We start from the raw sequence: 19,828 nt of genomic DNA on the forward strand, positions 1-19,828 counted from the left end.
TATGTCTAGTAAATGCTGGAAATGTAATAAAAATCCTGGTACATATTATCACCTGTGGTGGACATATGTTAAAGCAAAACTTTTTTGCACAAAAATACATACATGGTTAGAAAATATGTTAGGGAAACACGTAGATTTTAAACCTGTTTTTTTTAATTAGGTATAATTCCAGAAAAATTTGATAAACAAAATCTATATTTAACATTACATGTATTAACAGCAGCGAGGATTGTATTTGCTCAGCTCTGGAAAAATGAGATAACACCATTGGATGAAGCGATAATCAAGAAAATACTGGACTCTGCTGAAATAAATAGATTTAACATTGAGAATCAAAGAAAAAGAAGATACAGAACACTTTCAAACATGGAACTTCTTTTATCAATGGCTGGAAAACGGAGATAGAGAATAAGAACTTAACTTTTATTACTAAGGAAAAAATCAACCCAGACAATCAGACAACGCGTTGTTCATTAAGCACTAATGAATTGTAATAATAGAAAATTAATAAAATACTTTTTTTTAAAAAGTGAGGAAAACAACAGTCCTCTGAATTAAAATATATTATTTAGGCATCAAAAGGGATATCATAAGATTGTAATTCAAAGTAGTTTTGATCTTCTTAAATATAGCCAATAAAACAGCATTTGGCGCATATATATATATAAAGAAGGAACTACCATCTCTGAGGCAACAAGAGATAACAAAGACAGATGTACTATTGGTATATAGTACTTTCACCCCTATGTTTGTTGGTTCAAATAGGTTGCAACTGAATTTGCAAAGTTTTCAAGGAAGTTGCTATGCTCAACTCCATTCTCTTTCCATTTTACCTTTTAACTTCCTATCGCTCTCACATATTAAATACAGATGTAGACTTTACAATCTTTGCCATTGTCTGATTATGAAATTTATTGTATTAAATTACTTAATTTGATTGATTGATTGAAAACATTTATATATCTATCCATCTTTCAATCAACTCTGGGCACCTCCCAAGCAAAAATGAAAAGGCGTATTAAAGTATTTTAAAAACTAACACTCGACCAGTTAAAACATAAAACATTAAAACAACAAAAATCCGGCACCAATCTGTGTTAACATGCTATCAGCTAATTATCTCCCAGCGCTTGGGGGGGGGGGGGAAGCCAGATCTTTAAGACCTTATGGAAGGCTCACAGGGTGGAGGCCTGCTGAACTTCCGGGGAGAGGGACAAAGTATTCCATAAGGCAGGGGCAGAACACAGAAAAGGCACAGAGTACTTGTCTCTGTTGAGGAGCAGTTGGCATTCTGTTGTGTTCAGTGAGACCTGGAAAAGTTTAGATTCTGATATATGTTAGTTGGTGCAGCATAGACTGGCAGAAATTATAGAACTTGAAAATAAGTCTTATTTAAGTAGATGTGCAATGTGATCTTGACTAAGATAATCTACCATTTAATTACTTATTATAACTAACCCTGTATTCTAAAGCACTTAGGAGAAAGACTCCAAGTCAGTCTTGAGTCATAGTGACTACTCGGGCATGTTCACATGTAATTTTAGGGGCAGCAATATGAAACCGTTTGCATTGCTTGCAGGATGTTTTTTTCAAATTTGCCAGTCTAGCCTATAGTCTGGGGGTGACTTGGTGCCCTCCATTGAAGCAATAATTAGGTTTTTGCCTTGCTTAGTATTTTCCAAGTTTAGCCAAGGTTGTCTACAGTAGATGCCATGGCCATGAAATCAATCATGCTGAACCTATTCATATGGAACAGCATGAGACAGGATTCTGAGCATTTGGGCTTTCTGTATTGTGTCCCAGCGCATGCACTCTGTTCATAGTTTCTTTCTACCATCTGAAGTGGATAAATAAGCCAGAAATCGCTTAACAATTTTGTCTAAAATGGGGGTCTTTATTTGGAGTGCTCTTTAAAAGCTGGCATTGTAAACCCAATTGTTCTTAGTCTGCCACTTTTAACTTACTTGATAACAAGAAACCAAGTTTCTTCCTTGGCACATCGTATCTAGAAAAACCCAAAAAGCTTGAGCTAATTTTGGTTCTACACAGCTCCTGGACTTAACTGGCTAAGATCTAGCTAAAAGAGTTCTGACATGAGAATGCGATTCAGTTAGCGGCTTTTAAGGAGACTGAGAAGATTGGCAGTTCCTTGAATGCCAAGTTGAAAATAAATTATTTTAAAAATAAAAAGGGCATTTCAGAATGGATGTAGCTTTTCTTTCAAGGGCTCCAGTCTGTAACTGAAGAGCCTTTTCAAGAGACTAGAAAGGAAGGCAATTTAGCATTGATTCTCTAAGGAATTTACGGAGTCTTGACTTGCTTTGGGTTTCAGAGCTGCCCTTCATTTTCTGTCACCAGTATGGTTGCAGAAAATTCAGAAGCAAGGGCTCCCAGTGTTTAAATTACTGCTTATTTAGCAAGCTATTGCTAATGTTGTTTGTAGTAGCATTCTTCATCTCAGTCTCTGTTCATCTTTCACATAAAAAGGTCCTTGTAAGAGGGAGGGGTCTAATTAGGGAAACCCAAGTTCTCTGAGGTTCATTCTGGTCATTTTCAACCATGGTTAGTGGGTTGTTTGATGTTTGAGCCAGGATGGTCTCTAGCCTGGGAATTTAAATTCCTTTAGTTATCAACCCAGCAAGAAATCACCAGTGCAGAAGACTTTTTATCACCAGAGGGTGGCTAGGTAACATAATAGAACCATTGTCTGGTAGACCTTTTGGGCTGCAGGATGAACTGAAGTTGTCTTACAAGTACTTTAAACAAAATAATCAGAGAACCATTACAAAATAGCAGGCAGTGGGGGTGATGCTGTTCAGCCCAGCCTTGCTTTTCTTCGGAGGCAGTGGCTGAGCATTTGCTTCTTGTTTTTGGTAAGCTTCCCATGTGTGCTTGGGGATCTAAAGCTTTTGTGCTTAATTAACTATTATTTTACTGACTGTTGCTTATAAAATAGAATTTGGCTAATATAATAAACTTATTAAATATAAGAAAACAAATTTGCCAGTCTATTAAAGTTAATAAAAGAAGTTAACAAAACATCAGTAAATCAAGGTGGTTGTTTTTTTAAAAAAAATAAGTACCACAGCTGGTGTTCTTACTGATGTTTATGCCATCAGAGAATGGCAGTTTGGGAGTAGGAAACCAACTTGAAATATAAGTCACACAACAGTCCTGAAAAACTAAAACATTTTAAATTGTATTTTTTAAACATAGATTAAAAAGTGGCATGGCAATAAATTGACAGGATATATTGTAATGCTTCTGATAACATGGTTTTGTATCTTGGTTTGGGGAGGCTTGCCTGGAGACTGGTATATAACTGAAGTTCACATGGACTTGCGATTGCAACTATAATGTACAAATTGTGTATATAAATTAGAGGGTGTATGAAACTGCTCCTGTCCGTAGGCTTAACATATGCCCATGAAATTTGTTAACAATCTTTGCAACATAATAGGTGTTCAGCATAAAATTAGACATTTCACAAATCATCATCAGAGCCTCTGAATAAATGTGAACAGAATTGCAGACTTAATATTGATCTATATCTGCTCCCCTGTTCCCTGCTTTGTTCTGAAATTGCCTATCTTGACTGTTGCCCAAACTGGTCATCTCTTTTTAGTTATTTCATAGCTACCTTTTGTATTTAGATCACTTTACAGATTATATTTTTACCTGAATTCCTAAGGTTTTCAACATGTGACCCAAACATGCCACTGTTTGCAAATTAAGTATTGGCAAGTTGCAACAACTTGGTCTGGTTGCAGCATTCTGGTATTTTGGGGTGACATAATCTTGGTTAGTCTTTATGTTAGAATGTAATATGGCTCTTGAATGATGGTTTTTAGAAACATTATTTATTTATTTCTGTGAAGTAGAGAATAAATATGGAACCTCACTCAACCAAATAAAAATTATCTTTATGTACAAATTTAAATTTCCAAAGCCTAGTAAATACCATATAGTGAAAAAAGAACGCCCTGTCCTCAACCATCTTTGTAAGGAGATTATTGGCAGGCCCAGCAAATTAGTGATGCATTTTTCTTTGATGATATTCACTCCTGGCCTGAGGCTGGAGTGTAATGGCAGAATCAATGTGCCTGATCAATAGTTTAAGAGGGAATCAGCATTCTGCTTACTGAAGGGCAGCCTGCAGGAAAGCATAGAGAAGTGGAAGGTTGGTACAGAGGCTTTTTGGCAATCACAAATAAATGTCCAGGGAATGAAATGGATTAGAACCATTGTAAGTGTGTGTGTGGGGGGGTGTTGCCTAGAGAAGCACTGATCAGTAATTGCAAATGATACTAAGCTGGCAGGAATAGCCAATGCCCCAGAAGACAAGCTCAGGATCCAAAAAGATCTTGACAAACTTGAACAATGGGCCTTATCCAACAAAATGAAATTTGGAGAAAAGCAAGGTTTTACACCTGGGCAGGAAAAAAGGTGCAAGTACAGATTAGGTGAAATTCTGGTCCTCACATTACAAAAAAGATGTTGAGACTTTGGAAAAAGTACAAAGAAGAACAACTAAGATGGTTAAAGGCCTGGAGACTAAAACATGAAGAACGGTTGCAGGATTTGGGTTTGACTAGTCTCAAGTAAAAAAGGACTAGAGGGGGACATGATAGCAGTATTCCAGTATTTGAGAGGCTGCCACAAAGAGGAGGGGGTCAATTTATTTTCCAAAACACCAGAAGGCAGGACAAGAAACAATGGTTGGAAACTGACCAAAGAGAGAAGCAACCTGGAATTAAGGAGAAACTTTCTAACAGTGAGAACAATTAACCAGTGGAATAATTTGCCTTCAGACATTGTGGGTGCATCATCACTGGAGGTTTTTAAGAAGAGACTGGACAGCCGTTTGTCTGAAATGGTATAGGATCTCCTGCTTGAGCAGGGGGCTGGACTAGAAGACCTCCAAGGTCCCTTCCAGCTCTATTCTGATTCTGATTCTGATTCTAACTGATTGGGAGGTTCTGAATTTCCTGCACCCTCCCACCACATGCACTATAAATAAATGGTAAACAGGCATTTGAAGTAATATATGCTTAAGGAATTTGTTTATGCATGGAAAAGTATGGTGACAAAATAAATGAAAGTAGTTTAAAATCTTCAGATCAAATACAAGTCCTGGTGATTTCATGCATATATCCACATACCGCTTTTTGGCAAATCTGCAAAGGTGGTTTGGGGATGTTTTTCCAACTTTTCTTCACCTATCCTACTGATTTTCTTTGTCAGTCCACCACCCAAATATTAGCAATGCTCTTTCTTAGACTCTGAGTTCAGGCAAGTTTGTTCAGCGGAGGGCAATATTTATTCTGCTTGAGCACAGTGTTCTTGTAGGAGTAATTTTTTGGGAGCTCCATCACATAGAAATAGTAGACTAGTGTGAACAAAGTGGGACCGTCATATGCTTTCTGGCACTTCATTTCTCTCTCTCTTCTCCATTTGTTTCTGTTTCATCATTGCATAAAATCTACACGAGAGGTCTGTATCATGGTCACTCACAGAAGAAATCTTTTTATATACTACATTGATGTAACCTCTGTGAAACCATAACTCTCAAACAAATATAAGCCTGACCCATTCCAACAGCTCTTAGGTTGCAAATAAGCAATGTCATACAAGCTGCTGGGTTTGCCTCCCATCTTTCATAACCGTAACACTTTTCCCTCCTCCCTCTTGTTTTCAGCAGATAATCAGCACAATGGAGACCCAGGTGTCCAACGGCCCCACAAGCAACAGTTCCCTCCCCAATGGGCCACTGATCAGTGCCAATGGGGCCACCGATGATTCCAAAACTAACCTCATAGTCAACTACTTGCCCCAGAACATGACACAAGAGGAATTCAAGAGTCTCTTTGGAAGCATTGGAGAGATTGAATCATGCAAACTGGTTCGAGATAAAATTACAGGTAGGACTGTACATGTCTGTCTGTATGGATGAAAAAGAAAGAAAAATTGAGATAGAAAGATAATCTGGCTAAAAGACCATGGTAAAATTAAAATACTTATGGTGTTGGAAAATTTCAAAGAGTTGTGAGGTTCTGAAGAAGTGTTGCGTGTTGCAGTAGCTATGGAAAACAGGTTCCATCCTATTGATTATTTGGAAAGGTCATGAAAACTTCCAGTATTGTTTTATGTTGGACTATATCTTGGGTACAGCTTAATTGTCAACTATAAACATGCTGCTGCTATCGCTCTAGCTCAGTGGTTCTCAACCTTTTTAATGCCGCGACCCCAACCGGTCGTAAGTCGAGGACTAAACCGGTCGTAAGTCGAGGAATAAACCGGTTGAAAGTCGAGGACTAAACCGGTCATAAGTCGAGGACTACCCAACCGGTCGTAAGTCGAGGACTTTCCCTGCCCGGGAGCGCCGCGCATGCGTGGTTCCGCCCCCTGCGCCGGCTGAGGCATAGCTGGCAAGCGGCAGCAGGCCGACCACCAGCTGGCCCAGCCCAAGGGCGGTAAGGCACCCGCCGGAAAAGGGGAAAAAAATGGCGGACAAAAAAAATGGCGGACAAAAAAATGGCGGACAGCCTTGCTTGGCGACTCCCATGAAATGGTTGATCGACCCCAAATGGGGTCCCGACCCACAGGTTGAGAACCACTGCTCTAGCTCCAAAATGACTCCATAAAGTTGGAAAGAGATAAGAAAAGGCTAATTTAAGGAGCACTTTCCTCAAAGGAAAATAAAGAACCAACAAATAAAGGAAAATAAGTAATGTATTAAAAAGTAAATTCATAATAGATTTATGGAATTTGCTGCTATTTAAAATATGAAAATGGGTTTAAACTAATAAAAATATGCAAGGAAGATTATTAATGGCTGTTGATGAAAGCGCATATAGGAAACCTCCAGATTAAAATACTTCAAATGCTCATTCTGTAGTAGAAAATGCTGCTTGCTTTTGAAAGTGTGAGGCTGGGTTAGATGGGTTAGAAGAAGGAGTGTTCATTGAGCAGACCAGCACATAAACTATGTTTGTTTAACTATAATTTAGTGTGATATTAGCATTGAGCAACTCTAGGAATTGTCTCAGAGTTACAGAGGACATGAATGGCCCTCAGGTGGTAAATATTCTTAGGATGGGGGGGGGGAGGTTGGCTAGTATTAGAGTCACTTTCGAAAATGGATGGCATATAAATTTAATACATAAATTTACCATTAACAATGGCGGAGAAAATACAGTTGTTTTCTGATGAAAAGGGAAGCATGTCTGTATTAGAAAATATGTTAAATATATTTTAGAAATTGTAAGATAGAATATATCCATGAAACCATGGAATATAGAAGATATCGTGTTTGCATCCAGACTGCATTTTATATTATTGTTAGAGTTCCTTAAGAAGGAAACACAAATTAGTGAACCATTAAATTTACATAGCAAAACAGCATTTTAATGATCTGCATATTTGTAGAACAAATAAAGAAATATCTTTAAATATTTTGTCACAGCAGGTGGCAGCACCTGGTTGAGCTACTTTGGGTTTAAAAGCTAAGCTTGGTTAGTATTTGAGTTGGAAACACCCAAGGATTCTTGAAATTGTAGGCTAGACTAGGAAGTCCATAACAGCCTGAAAGAAGGCATTTGCAAGCCAGTTGTGGTAACTGTCCAAAACCCCTGTGAGGTCAGCGGGAGACAAAGCCAGAGGAAACATTATCTTTTGAAGCATTTTATAGCATTGATTTGTGACATTAAAAATAATTGTTTGGGGATATGATGTATTTTTATATATTCTCTTATTACATGGAAATGTAATAATAATAATAATACTATTTCAGAGCATCTATTGCCTAGTACTAGTTACATTTGTTTAAGTACTTGAAAAGGTAGAACTGGCATTTTTGAATACTACTTGAAAACAAATGAAATTCTATGTACTTTTTCTTTCTACCTTGCTTTTATAAATTCAGTTTCACAGCAAAGTCTGCTATGGAGGTTGATTAGTCTGCTCACAAAAGTTGCAGCTGAGTGAGAATTTGAACATGTGCTCAGTTGCCAAACACTACATTCGTCTTATAGCAGGGGTGTCAAACTGCCAGCCCGCAGGCCAGTTGCATCATACAAAGGTCGCGCCCACCCCAGCTCTGGCAATGCAAAAAAAGTCGCGATATGTCACGACATGTCATGTGATGCGGTGAGTTTGAGACCCGTGTCTTATAGTGATTGCAATAAATTGTTCTTTCTGACAAGACAATTTTCCTAATATTCAGCTGAACGTCACTTCATAGAATATAGAATAACAAGGCTGGAAGGGACTTTGGAGGTCTTCTGGTCTAACCCTCTGGTCAAGCAGGAGACCTTATACCTTTTAGACAAATGATTGTCCAATCTCTTCTTAAAGACTTCCCGTGTTGAAGCACCCACAATTTCTGGAGGCAAGCCATTTCACTGATTAATGGTTCTCACTGTCAGGCAATTTCTCCTTAGTTCTAGGTTGGATCTCTCTTTGTTAAGCTTCCATTCGTTGCTGCTTGTCCTGCCATCAAGTGCCTTCAAGAATAGGTTGACCCTCCCCCCTCTTCTCTGTGACAGCTCCTCAGATATTTTATTCTGTCGCCTGCCTTCTGGGAAGATAGAAAATGGCCAAGCCATGTTCTTTGTTTAATACCCTCTCTGGTATTTGAAAAGCATGGTCATGTTTATCTTCCTTAAGTCTGAACTCTCACTGTAGCTTAACTGTTGATCCTAGGATTTAGTTCCTAACCCTTGATCACCCTTTTTGTCCTTCTCTGAATCTTTTCTGGGTTGCTTTGGTCATGGAATGCATAGGCCAGAACAGATATGGATGATGCATGTGACCAAAATGTTCCCCATTCAGCTCCATGGACTCATGGCAAGCCCAGACTGAGTTAATTATTCTGGATTTGTTCATTGCTTGTCAATATAAATCAGAGACCCAAATAACCCATCATTTCAAAATTGTCTTAAACATTACAGAAAATCTTAGCAGGCATAAGCAGCTCCATTTTAAGACTGGAAAATTTCATTGCAAAGCATACAACATGTACAGTACACATCAGATCCAATATAGCATCATCTTTTAGAATCAGACAAAGTCAGTTACAAGACTGGGATTTTTGTGCTTAATAGAATGTATGAGCCTTTTTTTCTGCAAGATATTGAGCATGAAAAGAAAACATGTGGGTACTTTTAAATGCCACTTAAAGCAGCCATCTCATTTCCCAAATCAGTATAAGCCAGAAAAAAGATGTGTGAATCTTGATGAATAGCCCAAAAGTGCCAGATCTCAAGGATTTCTGAATCATTGTTGTGGGGTACTCAGCTATGCTTCAGACCCTCTGATTCTGATTTGTGTATTTGCTACAGATCTCTATATTTACTTTAGCTGCAATAAAGAATAATACAGAAAAGCTCCTAAATTAAAGCTTGTGTCCTACATTGGTCCACTGTGTGAGTTTCCTCTTCAGCAGAGAGTGCAAAGTTCAGATGATTCTTTACTAGATCATTACCATAATTTAATACACCACTATAATTTAATACCTTGATGTAATATATCATTTAGTAAAGATTATATTGTATGAATAAATTTGACAGCGTGAAAAGGCTGATCATCAGATAAAGTGGCACCTGTGTATTGGCTCAATAAGTGCACAAGGGGGAAAAAATCCCCCCTCTTTAGTTAAGTTTGCATAAATTCAAAGCTAGTGCCAGAAGGGGTGGAAGGATGCTGCTACCTATCTGAGGAACCATCTTAGCCCAATGGCATTGTGCCGTCCCGCCAGTGCTGGCATAAGGGGCATGCTGCGGATCCTTTCAGTCAAGGAATTTAAGCTGGCAGGGTTCAGGAGAAGAGCCTTTTCTGTTGTGGCTCCTGCCCTTTGGAATGAATTGTGCCTCCCCCCGGAGAGATCTGCACCCACCCTTCTTACATTTTGGCTCTGCCAGTTGGCTTCGGATCCCAATGGGGGTGCATTGTGCTGGGGCATGCTGCGGATGCTGAGGTAGCTGACAGATTAAACCAGACCCCATTCTCCCTATGTGCATCCTGCATCCTGCTCCCTTTCTACTCATCTTTTTTAATTATATATTATTACTGAGTATTTATTGCCTCAATTTTTTATTAGCAATGTTTGTAAACCATCCACAGTCGCCACTAGGCGACATGGTGACAAACAAGTCTAATTGTCAGAACCGATTTCTTTCCTGGGGGGGTCTAATTCATTTCTTTACACTTCTTTCTGTGGGTTCTGCCATTCTTTTGAGGGGGAGGGGGGAGGCTCTCTGGGATGCCCCTTTGCTTTGCTACAACAACTTGGAGGACGAATCCCTGGTAAGTGGACCCATAGCACCCCTCACCAGGACTGTAGAACTGTTTAGCTCCGGAATGCCGGAGAGGGTTGCACTCAGAGCACTAATAGACTCTGCCTGCACCCGTTGCCTCATAAGCCCAACTTTCATGGGGAATTTAGGAATTCCGGTGAGGAGGCTGAAGAAACCGATCTCATTTGGTCAATTAGATGGGTCCATTGCAGGGGGGACACTGGCTACTCTTGCCACATTACCTGTCCAACTCACCATAGGGGATCACATAGAAACTATAATGTTTGTAGTGACCCCTGGCATGGAATGCCCCCTTATCCTGGGCATGGCATGGCTAACTAAGTGGAACTGGAGGACGGGAGAGCTCAGATTCCCAGATGGAAAGGCAGTAAGAACTCCGACTCAGCCCCAAAATGGGGGAAGCCCCTCCGAGAGTGCAGTGGCAGTGGGGGAAAGAGAGTTACAAGACATACCAGAGGAATACCGGGACCTAGCTGAAGTATTCAGTGAGGAGAAATCTGACGAACTGCCCCCCCCATTGACCCACAGACTGTTCCATTGAGATCCTCCCAGGGGCGAAATTACCCAAGCCAAAATTGTATTCCATGAGCCAATGGGAGCTAGAGGAAATGCAAAAGTTCATAGACAAAAACCTGGAAAGGGGTTTCATCCAGCCGGCAAAACCCAAGATCACAGCCCCCATGTTATTTTGAGAAAAGAAAGATGGGACTCTTCGCCTCTGCGTGGACTATAGATCTCTGAACGCAGTGAATGAGAGTAACCTGTACTCCCTCTCATGAAGGACATGCTAGCACACCTATCAAAAGGAAAAATCTTTTCGAAACTGGACTTGAGGGAGGCGTATTACAGGATTAGAATTAAAGAAGGAGATGAGTGGAAAACCGCTTTCAATTGCCCCTTAGGGTGTTACCAATTCAGGGTTCTACCCTTCAGCCTCCAAGGGGCACCCACAGTATTCATGCAATTAATAAATGAGGTGCTCCGAGAGCACCTGTATAAAGGGGTGCTTGTTTACCTGGACGATATCCCAATATTCACTGAAACAAAACAGGAACATGTGAAGTTAGTCAGAACTGTGCTGAAAAAACTTCAGGCAGCTCACCTGTTTGCTAAACTGTCTAAGTGTGAATTTCATAAGGGAAAAAATCAACTACCTGGGGTATTGCATCTCGCTGAGTGGCATAGAGATGGACCCTCAGAAAGTCCAAGCTGTACTAGAATGGGCTCTGCCCCGCACCAGGAAGCAATTTTGCAAAGTTTCCTTGGATTTGCTAACTTTTACCGGCTATTCATCGCCTACTTTGCACAGATTGCACTACCAATTACTAACTTGTTAAAGACAAAAGGGGAGGGGAAACCGAAGCCGAGCCGACCATTGAAATGGACCGTGGAATGTCAAACTGCATTTGAAAGGTTAAAAAGACTATTTTCCGCAGAACCAGTTCTAAGGCACCCTGATACCAAAAAACCTTTCATGATTCAGGCTGATGCTAGTGACATGGCTGTGGAGGCAATACTATTACAAGAGAATGATGAACGGAAATTTCAGCCTTGTGCATACACATCAAGGAAACTCACAGAAACAGAGCAAAAGTGGGCAGTTTGGGAGAAGGACGCTTACGCAGTCCGATGGGCCCTTCTATCCTGGTGGCACTTCCTGGAGGGGAACAAAATTCCGTTCCAAGTGTGGACCGACCACAAGAACCTGGAAGCACTAAAAACACCCAGGAAACTGCCCCCTAAGCAAGCGAGGTGGTCGCAGCATTTCCACCAGTATAATTTTACTCTAAAGCACTTACCGGGGGGAAAGAATTTCTTAGTGGACGCATTGTCCAGACTGTCCCAGTACAATAGCAACCAAACAGAAATAACAGACCCACTTATGCCATCAAAGCAATTAGCAGCACAAGTCACCACCCGAGCACAAGCCAAACTTCAAAAGCCCCTAGCGAGCCAAGCAGGGATTGAATTCAAAAAAGCACTAGAAACCGACAAATGGTTCCTAAGCCACAAGAACCTATGCACCATGACCGATGGTTTACCATGGGTGGGAGGAAAGCTGTACATCTCAAAGAGCCAAGAGACGGACATTCATGCAGCTATGCCATGATTCAAAATCAGCTGGTCATTTTGGGTTCGTAAAAACTTTGCACCTGGTGAAATGGCAGTTTTGGTGGCCGTCAAATAAAAAAGGACATTGAAAGTTACATGGCCAGTTGTCTAACTTGTGCTGCGGTGAAGGGAAGGGAAGCAAAGACCCCAGGCTTGTTGCAACCAGTAGCGACCCCATCAGTTCCTTGGAGAGAAATCTCTATGGACTTTATTGTGGAGTTACCAGATAGTGGAGGGAACACAGTCATTTGGGTCATGACGGATTTGTTCTCTAAACAAGTACATTTATCCCATGCCAAAACATTCCCAATGCAAAGACACTTGCAAAGCTGTTCGTCCAGCATATTTATCAACTTCATTTATCAACAACAAATCATATCAGATAGAGGGGTACAGTTCACATCAGAGTTTTGGAAAGCATTCCTGGGACTGTTGGGGACCACACAGGGGTTGTCATCTAGTCATCATCTGCAGACGAATGTTGGGACTGAACAGTCAAACTCAGTACTGGAGCAGTACCTAAGATGTTTCATTAACTACCAGCAGGACAATTGGACTGACCTACTCCTGTACGCAGAAGTCTCTTATAACAATGCAGTACATTCCAGCATGGGTTACACTCCTTTCCAGGTGGCAATGGGACAAAGTTTTAACCTGATGCCTGAACTCCCATGGAGTGACCCAACCATCCCTTCCCTGAAGGAATGGATTGCAAAATTAAAAAATACCTGGCCAGTCATGAGAAAGGCATTAGACAATGCTAGGAAAGCATATAAATTCCAAGCAGATAAGAAACAAAGTGAACCCAAACCATTTCAAGTAGGAGAGAAAGTTTACCTGTCAACAAAATACCTAAAATTCCTGCAGCCCTCAAAAAGGTTAGGACCAAAATTTGTGGGACCATTTCCCATTAAAAGAATAATCAATCCTGTCACTGTAGAATTGGAGCTCCCAAAGACACTCAGACAGGTTCACCCAATTTTCCACTGCAGCTTTTTAAAAAGCGAACTGCAATTACCCTTAAGGCCAGCTGCAGCTCCTTCCCCTCCTCCAATCATGGTGGAAGATGAACAGCATTTTGAAATAAAAGAAATCCTAGATTCTAGGAAGCATCATGGTTCCACCTAATATCTAGTAGCGAGGAAACACCTGCCGCCTTCCCAAAATGAGTGGGTTCAGAAACATCATGTTAGGGCCCCTGACTACTTAGTAAGTGTCACGCTGCATACCCAGATAAACCAGACTAATCCTTGTCTCCCTTTTTTCTGTTTTATTTTCTACAGGTGGATCTTTCTTTTTTCTAAGGGGGGGTAGGATGTCAGAACCCATTCTTTCCCTGGGGGGGATCTATCTCATTTCTTTCTGAGGGTTCTGCCATTCTCTTGAGGGGGAGGGTGGAAGGCTCTGTGGTATGTTATTCTGCCATGCTACAATGTATCCTTTCCACTGTTCCTACATACTTACTCTTTGAACTGTCTCTCCCTTGATGTTACCTTGGGGTGAGAAAGGAATGTGCCTCCGGCCATCTGGCTTATCTCTCGCTGCAGAAGGGAAGGTGCAAAGACCCAACAACATCTTCACAAGCATGGGAAAGGACCCCGTTATCAGCTCCTTTCCCACAGTGGACTTAACACCTGGGGATTGGCCCATTCAAACTGACCGGATGAACTATTGGGGTGGGGTTATGCTTGGGACTCTTTTAACCTATTAATCTGAGCAGGAAACCCTCAGATCCTGCCTATCATACCTGCTATCAGCTTCTCCTAATAAAAGTTCCTTTTGGAAAGAAACTGTTCCAAGAGTCCTACTTTCTTTGGATGAGGTTTTGAAGTGGGCCCCTGACAAGGACAAAGTTTCAACCCAATGCCTGAATTACCATCGAGGGAACCGATCATCCCTTCCCTGAAGGAATGGATTGCACAATTACAAAATACCTGGCCAGTTGTAAGAAAGGCTTTAGATGAGGCTAGGGAAGCATATAAATTCCAGGCAGATAAGAAATGAAGTGAACCCAAACAGTTTCAAGTGGGAGAGAGAGTTTATCTTTCAACAAAATATCTAAAATCCCTGCAGCCCTCAAAGAAACTAGGGCCAAAATTTGTGGGCCATTTTCCACTGGAAGAATAATCAATCCTGTCACAGTAGAATTGGAGCTCCCTAAGATTCTCAGACAGATTTCACTGCAGCCTTCTGAAACGCGAACTCCAGTTGCCCTTAAGGCCAGTTGTAGCTCCTTCCCCTCCTCCAATCATGGTAGAAGGTGAACAACATTTTGAAATCAAGGAGATTCTAGACTCCAGAAAACATCATGGTTTCACCCAATACCTCATAGCATGGAAACATCTGCCTCCTTGCCAAAATTAATGGGTTCAGAAACGTCACGTTAGAACCCCCAGATTGCTTAGTAAATTTTATGCTGCATACCCAGATAAACCAGACTAATATTTGTCTTTATCTCTCTTTATTTTATCTTTCTACAGGTGGATCTTTCTTTTTTTTTAAGGGGGGGCGGCATGTCAGCACCCATTTCCTTCCTGGGGAGGTCTAATTCATTTCTTTACATTTCTTTCTGTGGGTTCTGCCATTTTCCTGAGGGGGAGGGGGGAAGGCTCTGTGGGATGCCCTTTTGCTTTGCTACAATGTATCCTCTCTGCTGTTTCTACATGCTCGCTCTTTGAACTGTTTCTTGCTTGATGTCAACCTGGGATGAGAAAAGAATGTGCCTCCGGCCATCTGGCTTATCTCTCGCTGCAGAAGAGTAAGTTGTGAAGAGCCAACGTCTTCACAGGCATGGGAACGGATTCCATTATCAGCTCCATTCCCACAGCGGATTTAACACCTGGGGATCGACTCATTTAAACTGACCGGATGAACTATTGGGGTGGGGTTTGCTTAGGACTCTTTTAATCTATTGATCTGAGCGGGAAACCCTCAGATCCTGCCTTCTATGCCTGCTATCAGCTTCTCCTAATAAAAGTTCCTTTTGGAATGAAACTGTTCCAAGAGTCCTGCTTTCTTGAGATGAGATTTTGAATTGGGTCCTTACACTAATAAATGTAAATAAACCCCTGGCCATTAGCTTAAGGGATAACACTACTAAGAGTTTGTATAAGATTGTGGTGGGATATAAATATAATAAACAGTATCTTAAATTATTTTTAATTACTGCTATAAGTTTCCTTTGTTTTGTTATTTTTACTTCAGTATTTTTAATGTTGTGAATCTTAGGACTACATAAAGAATAAGTGTCATATAAATGCTTTAAATTACTGAATAATAACTTGCGATATTGCAGGTAAACTTCTCAGTTTGGGTTAATTTGGCATAATCAAGCAACAAAAAAATGTCTGTATACAAAATTAAAGATGCTTTTGAGTTGCACTTGATTCCTGGTGACGGCATTCATTCGGGTTAGGAACAATTAAGCTACAATAGTAGTAGAAGGGACCTTGGAGGTCATCAAGTCCAACCCCCTGCTCAGGCAGGAAACCCTATACCCGTGGTGGCAAACCTATGGCACGCAGAGCCCTCTCTGTAGGCATGCGTGCCATCGCCCCAGTCCTAGGCCTTCAGCTGGGTTTTATGAAACCTTTTCGCTTTAGGCCTCCGCCACCGTGTGCAAAAAATAAAAGGTTCAATCAATCAATTTCAAGTTCTCGCGGGAAAAAAAAGATATTGCAAAGTTGGAATTGATTGAACTTTTTAGTCCCACTCAGTCCACCGTTACCACCGCATCCATGCCCACCCAATGGGCCATGCCCACCCAATGAGCCACACCCACCCAATGGGCCACACCCACCCGGCACCCGACGATACATAAGTGGGTTTTGGGTTGCAGTTTGGGCACTCGGTCTCTAAAAAGTTCGCCATCACTGCCCTATACCATTTCAGACAAATGAGTGTCCAATCTCTTCTTAAAAACTTCCAGTGTTGGAGCATTCACCACTTCTGGAGGCAGGTTGTTCCACTGGTTAATTGTTCTAATTGTCAGGAAGTTTCTCCTTAGTTCTAGGTTGCTTCTCTCCTTGATTAGTTTCCATCCGTTGCTTCTTGTCCTGCCTTCAGGCGCTTTGGAAAATAGCTTGATTCCCCCTTCTTTGTGGCAGCCCCTGAGATATTGGAACACTGCTATCATGTCCCCCTTCGTTCTTCTCTTCATTAAACCAGACATACCCAATTCCAGCAACCATTCCTTATATGTTTTAGCCTCCAGTCCCCTAATTGCCTTTGTTGCTCTTCTCTGCACTTTTCTAGAGTCTCAACATTTTTTTTACATCGTGGTGACCAAAATTGGATACAGTATTCCAAGTGTGGCCTTACCAAGGCATTGTAAAGTGGTATTAATACTTCACGTGATCTTGATTCTATCCCTCTGTTAATGCAGCCCAGCACTGTATTGGCTTTTTTGGCAGCTGCAGCACACTGCTGGCTCATATTTAAGTAATTGTCCACTAGTTTAATTGTGAAAATGAGATGGGCCCTTTTAGCTAAGCTTATGAGTGGTGAAATATCAGAGGCAAGTAAACTCAAGCAGAAGCTTTGAGAATATTGTACAATTTGTTTATTGTGGATCAAATATAAGAAATGTGTGCATTTTTTTAAACATATATTTAACTGAAATACAAATTTTGCCCAGCAAACAAAAGTAATTCTAGATCAATATGTTGCTGCTTTAAGATACATCATTAAGTGTTGCAATAATTTAGTATCAAATGGTAGAGAAGATGCTGTATTGCTTTTATTTCTTTCAAGGAAAATAGCTTGCTCTAGATCCTGATAGATCAGTATTGAATTCCTAGATGGTTTTTGAATCATAAATACTGGGAACTAGTGTTAAATTATGTGACCTGTTAGCAAAATCAGCCATTCCTGCCATCCTCATGTGATAAGAGAGGGAAAGTGTTTGAAATGAATAATATAAGCCCTTCCTAGTTCAGTAAAGATTTATGTATGACGGATTACCATTTTGTCCAGCTTCCTCAAGACCACAGGAGAACAAGGAGTGTCAAGTCTTCACTTATGCCACAATAGTTGCAGAAAACCTAGTTGAAAACATTAATAGCATCAATGTTTATTTTATTATATTCTTTTATTATATGAGTATTGCATTCCTAAAGTACTGCATGTAAATGGACATAGGCAGTGTGAAAGTAGTAGAGGGACAGAGTTGTGACATCAGTGTCCTGATGTCACAGCTCAAAAATCCTTCTTGCAGGAAAAAATAAATATTACTGGCCATTCTGTTCCCAATGAAGGGAACCTTCATTGAGCAACTTCACACTGCTGTGAGCAGTTAATATATTCAGCTGTATGTTGTGTATATTTGTATGCTCCACAATAAGAGCATTGCATCTCACATTTGGAGATGCCTATTTGTGTCTCTATTAGATTCATCAAAAGACAATCATTATTGCTGTCTGCTGTTACAAAACCTGCATAACCTGTCCCTTTCCTTGAACCACTAGATTGGTTCCTTCCACAGTATTTTCTATGTGGCTGGCAATTGCCATGATTTTCTGTCAGAGAAATTGCCAGCTTGTGCCATGAAGAATTTTCCCTAAACAAAGAAGAACAGTATCTTCTTCATCAACCCCAAAAGTACCATTGCATTTGAGAGCAACCAGGTTTTGTATGGTACTGAAAGCACCCATTCTGAGTGAAGATTTTTGTTGGCAATATTCTTTCCTTGCACTAGTAATCTTGGTTCATCAACTGATTATTTTTTTTTTCTCTCTCTCTCTCTCTTCATCATCGCCAGAAAAAATCCCCCCCTCCTTTTTTTATGATGCCACCAGCATTGGCGGTGATTGCCTGTACAACTCACTGCAGTTTTTTAGCAAGATTTTTCAGAAGTGGTTTGCCATTGTCTCCTTCCCAGCTGGCTTTGTGCATAAGGCAGAAGTAGAATTCACAGTCTCCAGGTTTCTAGTCCTTTCCCTTAAAACAATCTGCTGTAGCTTTGAATGCCTAGATAGTTCTGAAGGACAGAGTAGAACGTGGCAGATATCTTATATTGGAGATACAAGAAACTAATTTGACTCTTTCCTAACAAATGTTCAGATAAAGGCAGCTTTAGGTATTTCACAGGATTGAAATCTGATCCAGATAATATTAGAGTAGGCTTCCGGTGGCGACGGCTGACGGCCGATGGAGGCTTTTTGCTAGCCTCCCGTCCGGGTCTGCGTTAAAGCCGCCGAAACAGGAGAAGGAGAGAGGGCGAGCTTTCTCTGAAGTAGGAGTAGAGTTCCCTAGTCCCCCAGGAGTCATCCAGGGGGATGAAGGTGAGAACTCCTCCGGAGCTCAGAGTTTCTCCGCAGCTCGGGATGTCTTCGCCTTCCAGCGAAGCCAGACGTCGTCTCCACCTCTGATACCCATTGAGATTTTAAATCGTGAGTAAACTTGTCAACAGACAGATCTGACCAGGAGAATTGGACTTTGATTGAAATAAGACTTTAACTCAGAAGATTTAAAGGCATCCTCTCCAGTTGTTATAATTAACTTAAGAAGAAAATGGCTGCGGGTGAGCAGCTTCTTTGTTTCAAAGGAAAACTTTCACTCTCCTTCCGGTTGTGGATTGAGACATTGTAAAGACTCTTTTAAATTCAAGGAAAGTTTGGTTAAACATCTGCTGTCTTTTGCTCTGAATTACAATGGCTTCTAAACGTGTTGGAACTTCTGCAGTATCTAAAACAGCTATTTCTTCCCCAGTTATGCAAATCTCACAGCAGAAACCTAAATCTCCACCACCTTCGCCCCCCCCCTCTATTACTCTTAAAGAATTACAGGAGGCTTTGGCACAAGCTTCTAAGCAGACAGTACAACAAATGAGACTGGAAACAGAACAGCTTCTTAGTAAGAAAAATGATGAACTGTGTGAGAACATATCACAAATCTTTCAAGGCTTTGCAGCTCATGTAGATCGTATAGAGGGACGGGTGGATGAAGTAGTGGAGAAAATGGAAGGGATGGAAGAGAGATTGGAAAAAGTAGAAGAAGTTTTGGAAATTGCTCAAAATGATATTGTAATGTCACAATACAGAGAAATGGAGTATGTTGTGCGGATTAGGGGTCTAAAAGAAGATTTACAGGAGAAACTGAAGGAGGAAATAGCAGCGGCCTTGGCTCTGGTCTTTGAATGTGATCCTGAAATTATTTTTGGAGAAATTGAGAAAGCTTATAGAGTAAATTCATGGGTTGCATGTCAGAGGAAATTACCCAGAGATGTTGTTGTTTATTTCTCTAGAAAAACACGTCGTAATGAGATTATACAAGCTTTTTACCAGCAGAGATTTCAGATTGCTGCCCAAGATGTTATACTTCTAAAAGAAATACCTCCAAAAATTTTAAGAAAAAGGAAGGAATTTGCCTTTTTGGCTCAGGAGTTAAAAAAGCAGCAGTTA

General features: G+C 40.7%; 1 protein-coding gene across 3 annotated transcripts in view; it reads left to right on the forward strand.

Moving 5' to 3' along the window:
* The window catches only part of ELAVL3 (ELAV like RNA binding protein 3), a 104,125-nt gene that overhangs the window by 69,054 nt on the left and 15,243 nt on the right, over positions 1-19,828 (forward strand). The window contains exon 2 of one of the 3 annotated variants that reach the window (XM_015813306.2): positions 5,699-5,921. In XM_015813306.2, the coding sequence (XP_015668792.2) occupies positions 5,699-5,921 (223 nt within the window). Of the gene's footprint in view, positions 1-5,698; positions 5,922-19,828 lie in introns of those variants that run through there. The other 2 variants (XM_015813308.1, XM_015813309.1) reach the window with 2 other exon arrangements.

This window comes from Protobothrops mucrosquamatus, unplaced genomic scaffold, assembly GCF_001527695.2.
Source record: "Protobothrops mucrosquamatus isolate PMUCROS unplaced genomic scaffold, P.Mucros_1.0 scaffold150, whole genome shotgun sequence".
NCBI lineage: Eukaryota > Metazoa > Chordata > Lepidosauria > Squamata > Viperidae > Protobothrops > Protobothrops mucrosquamatus.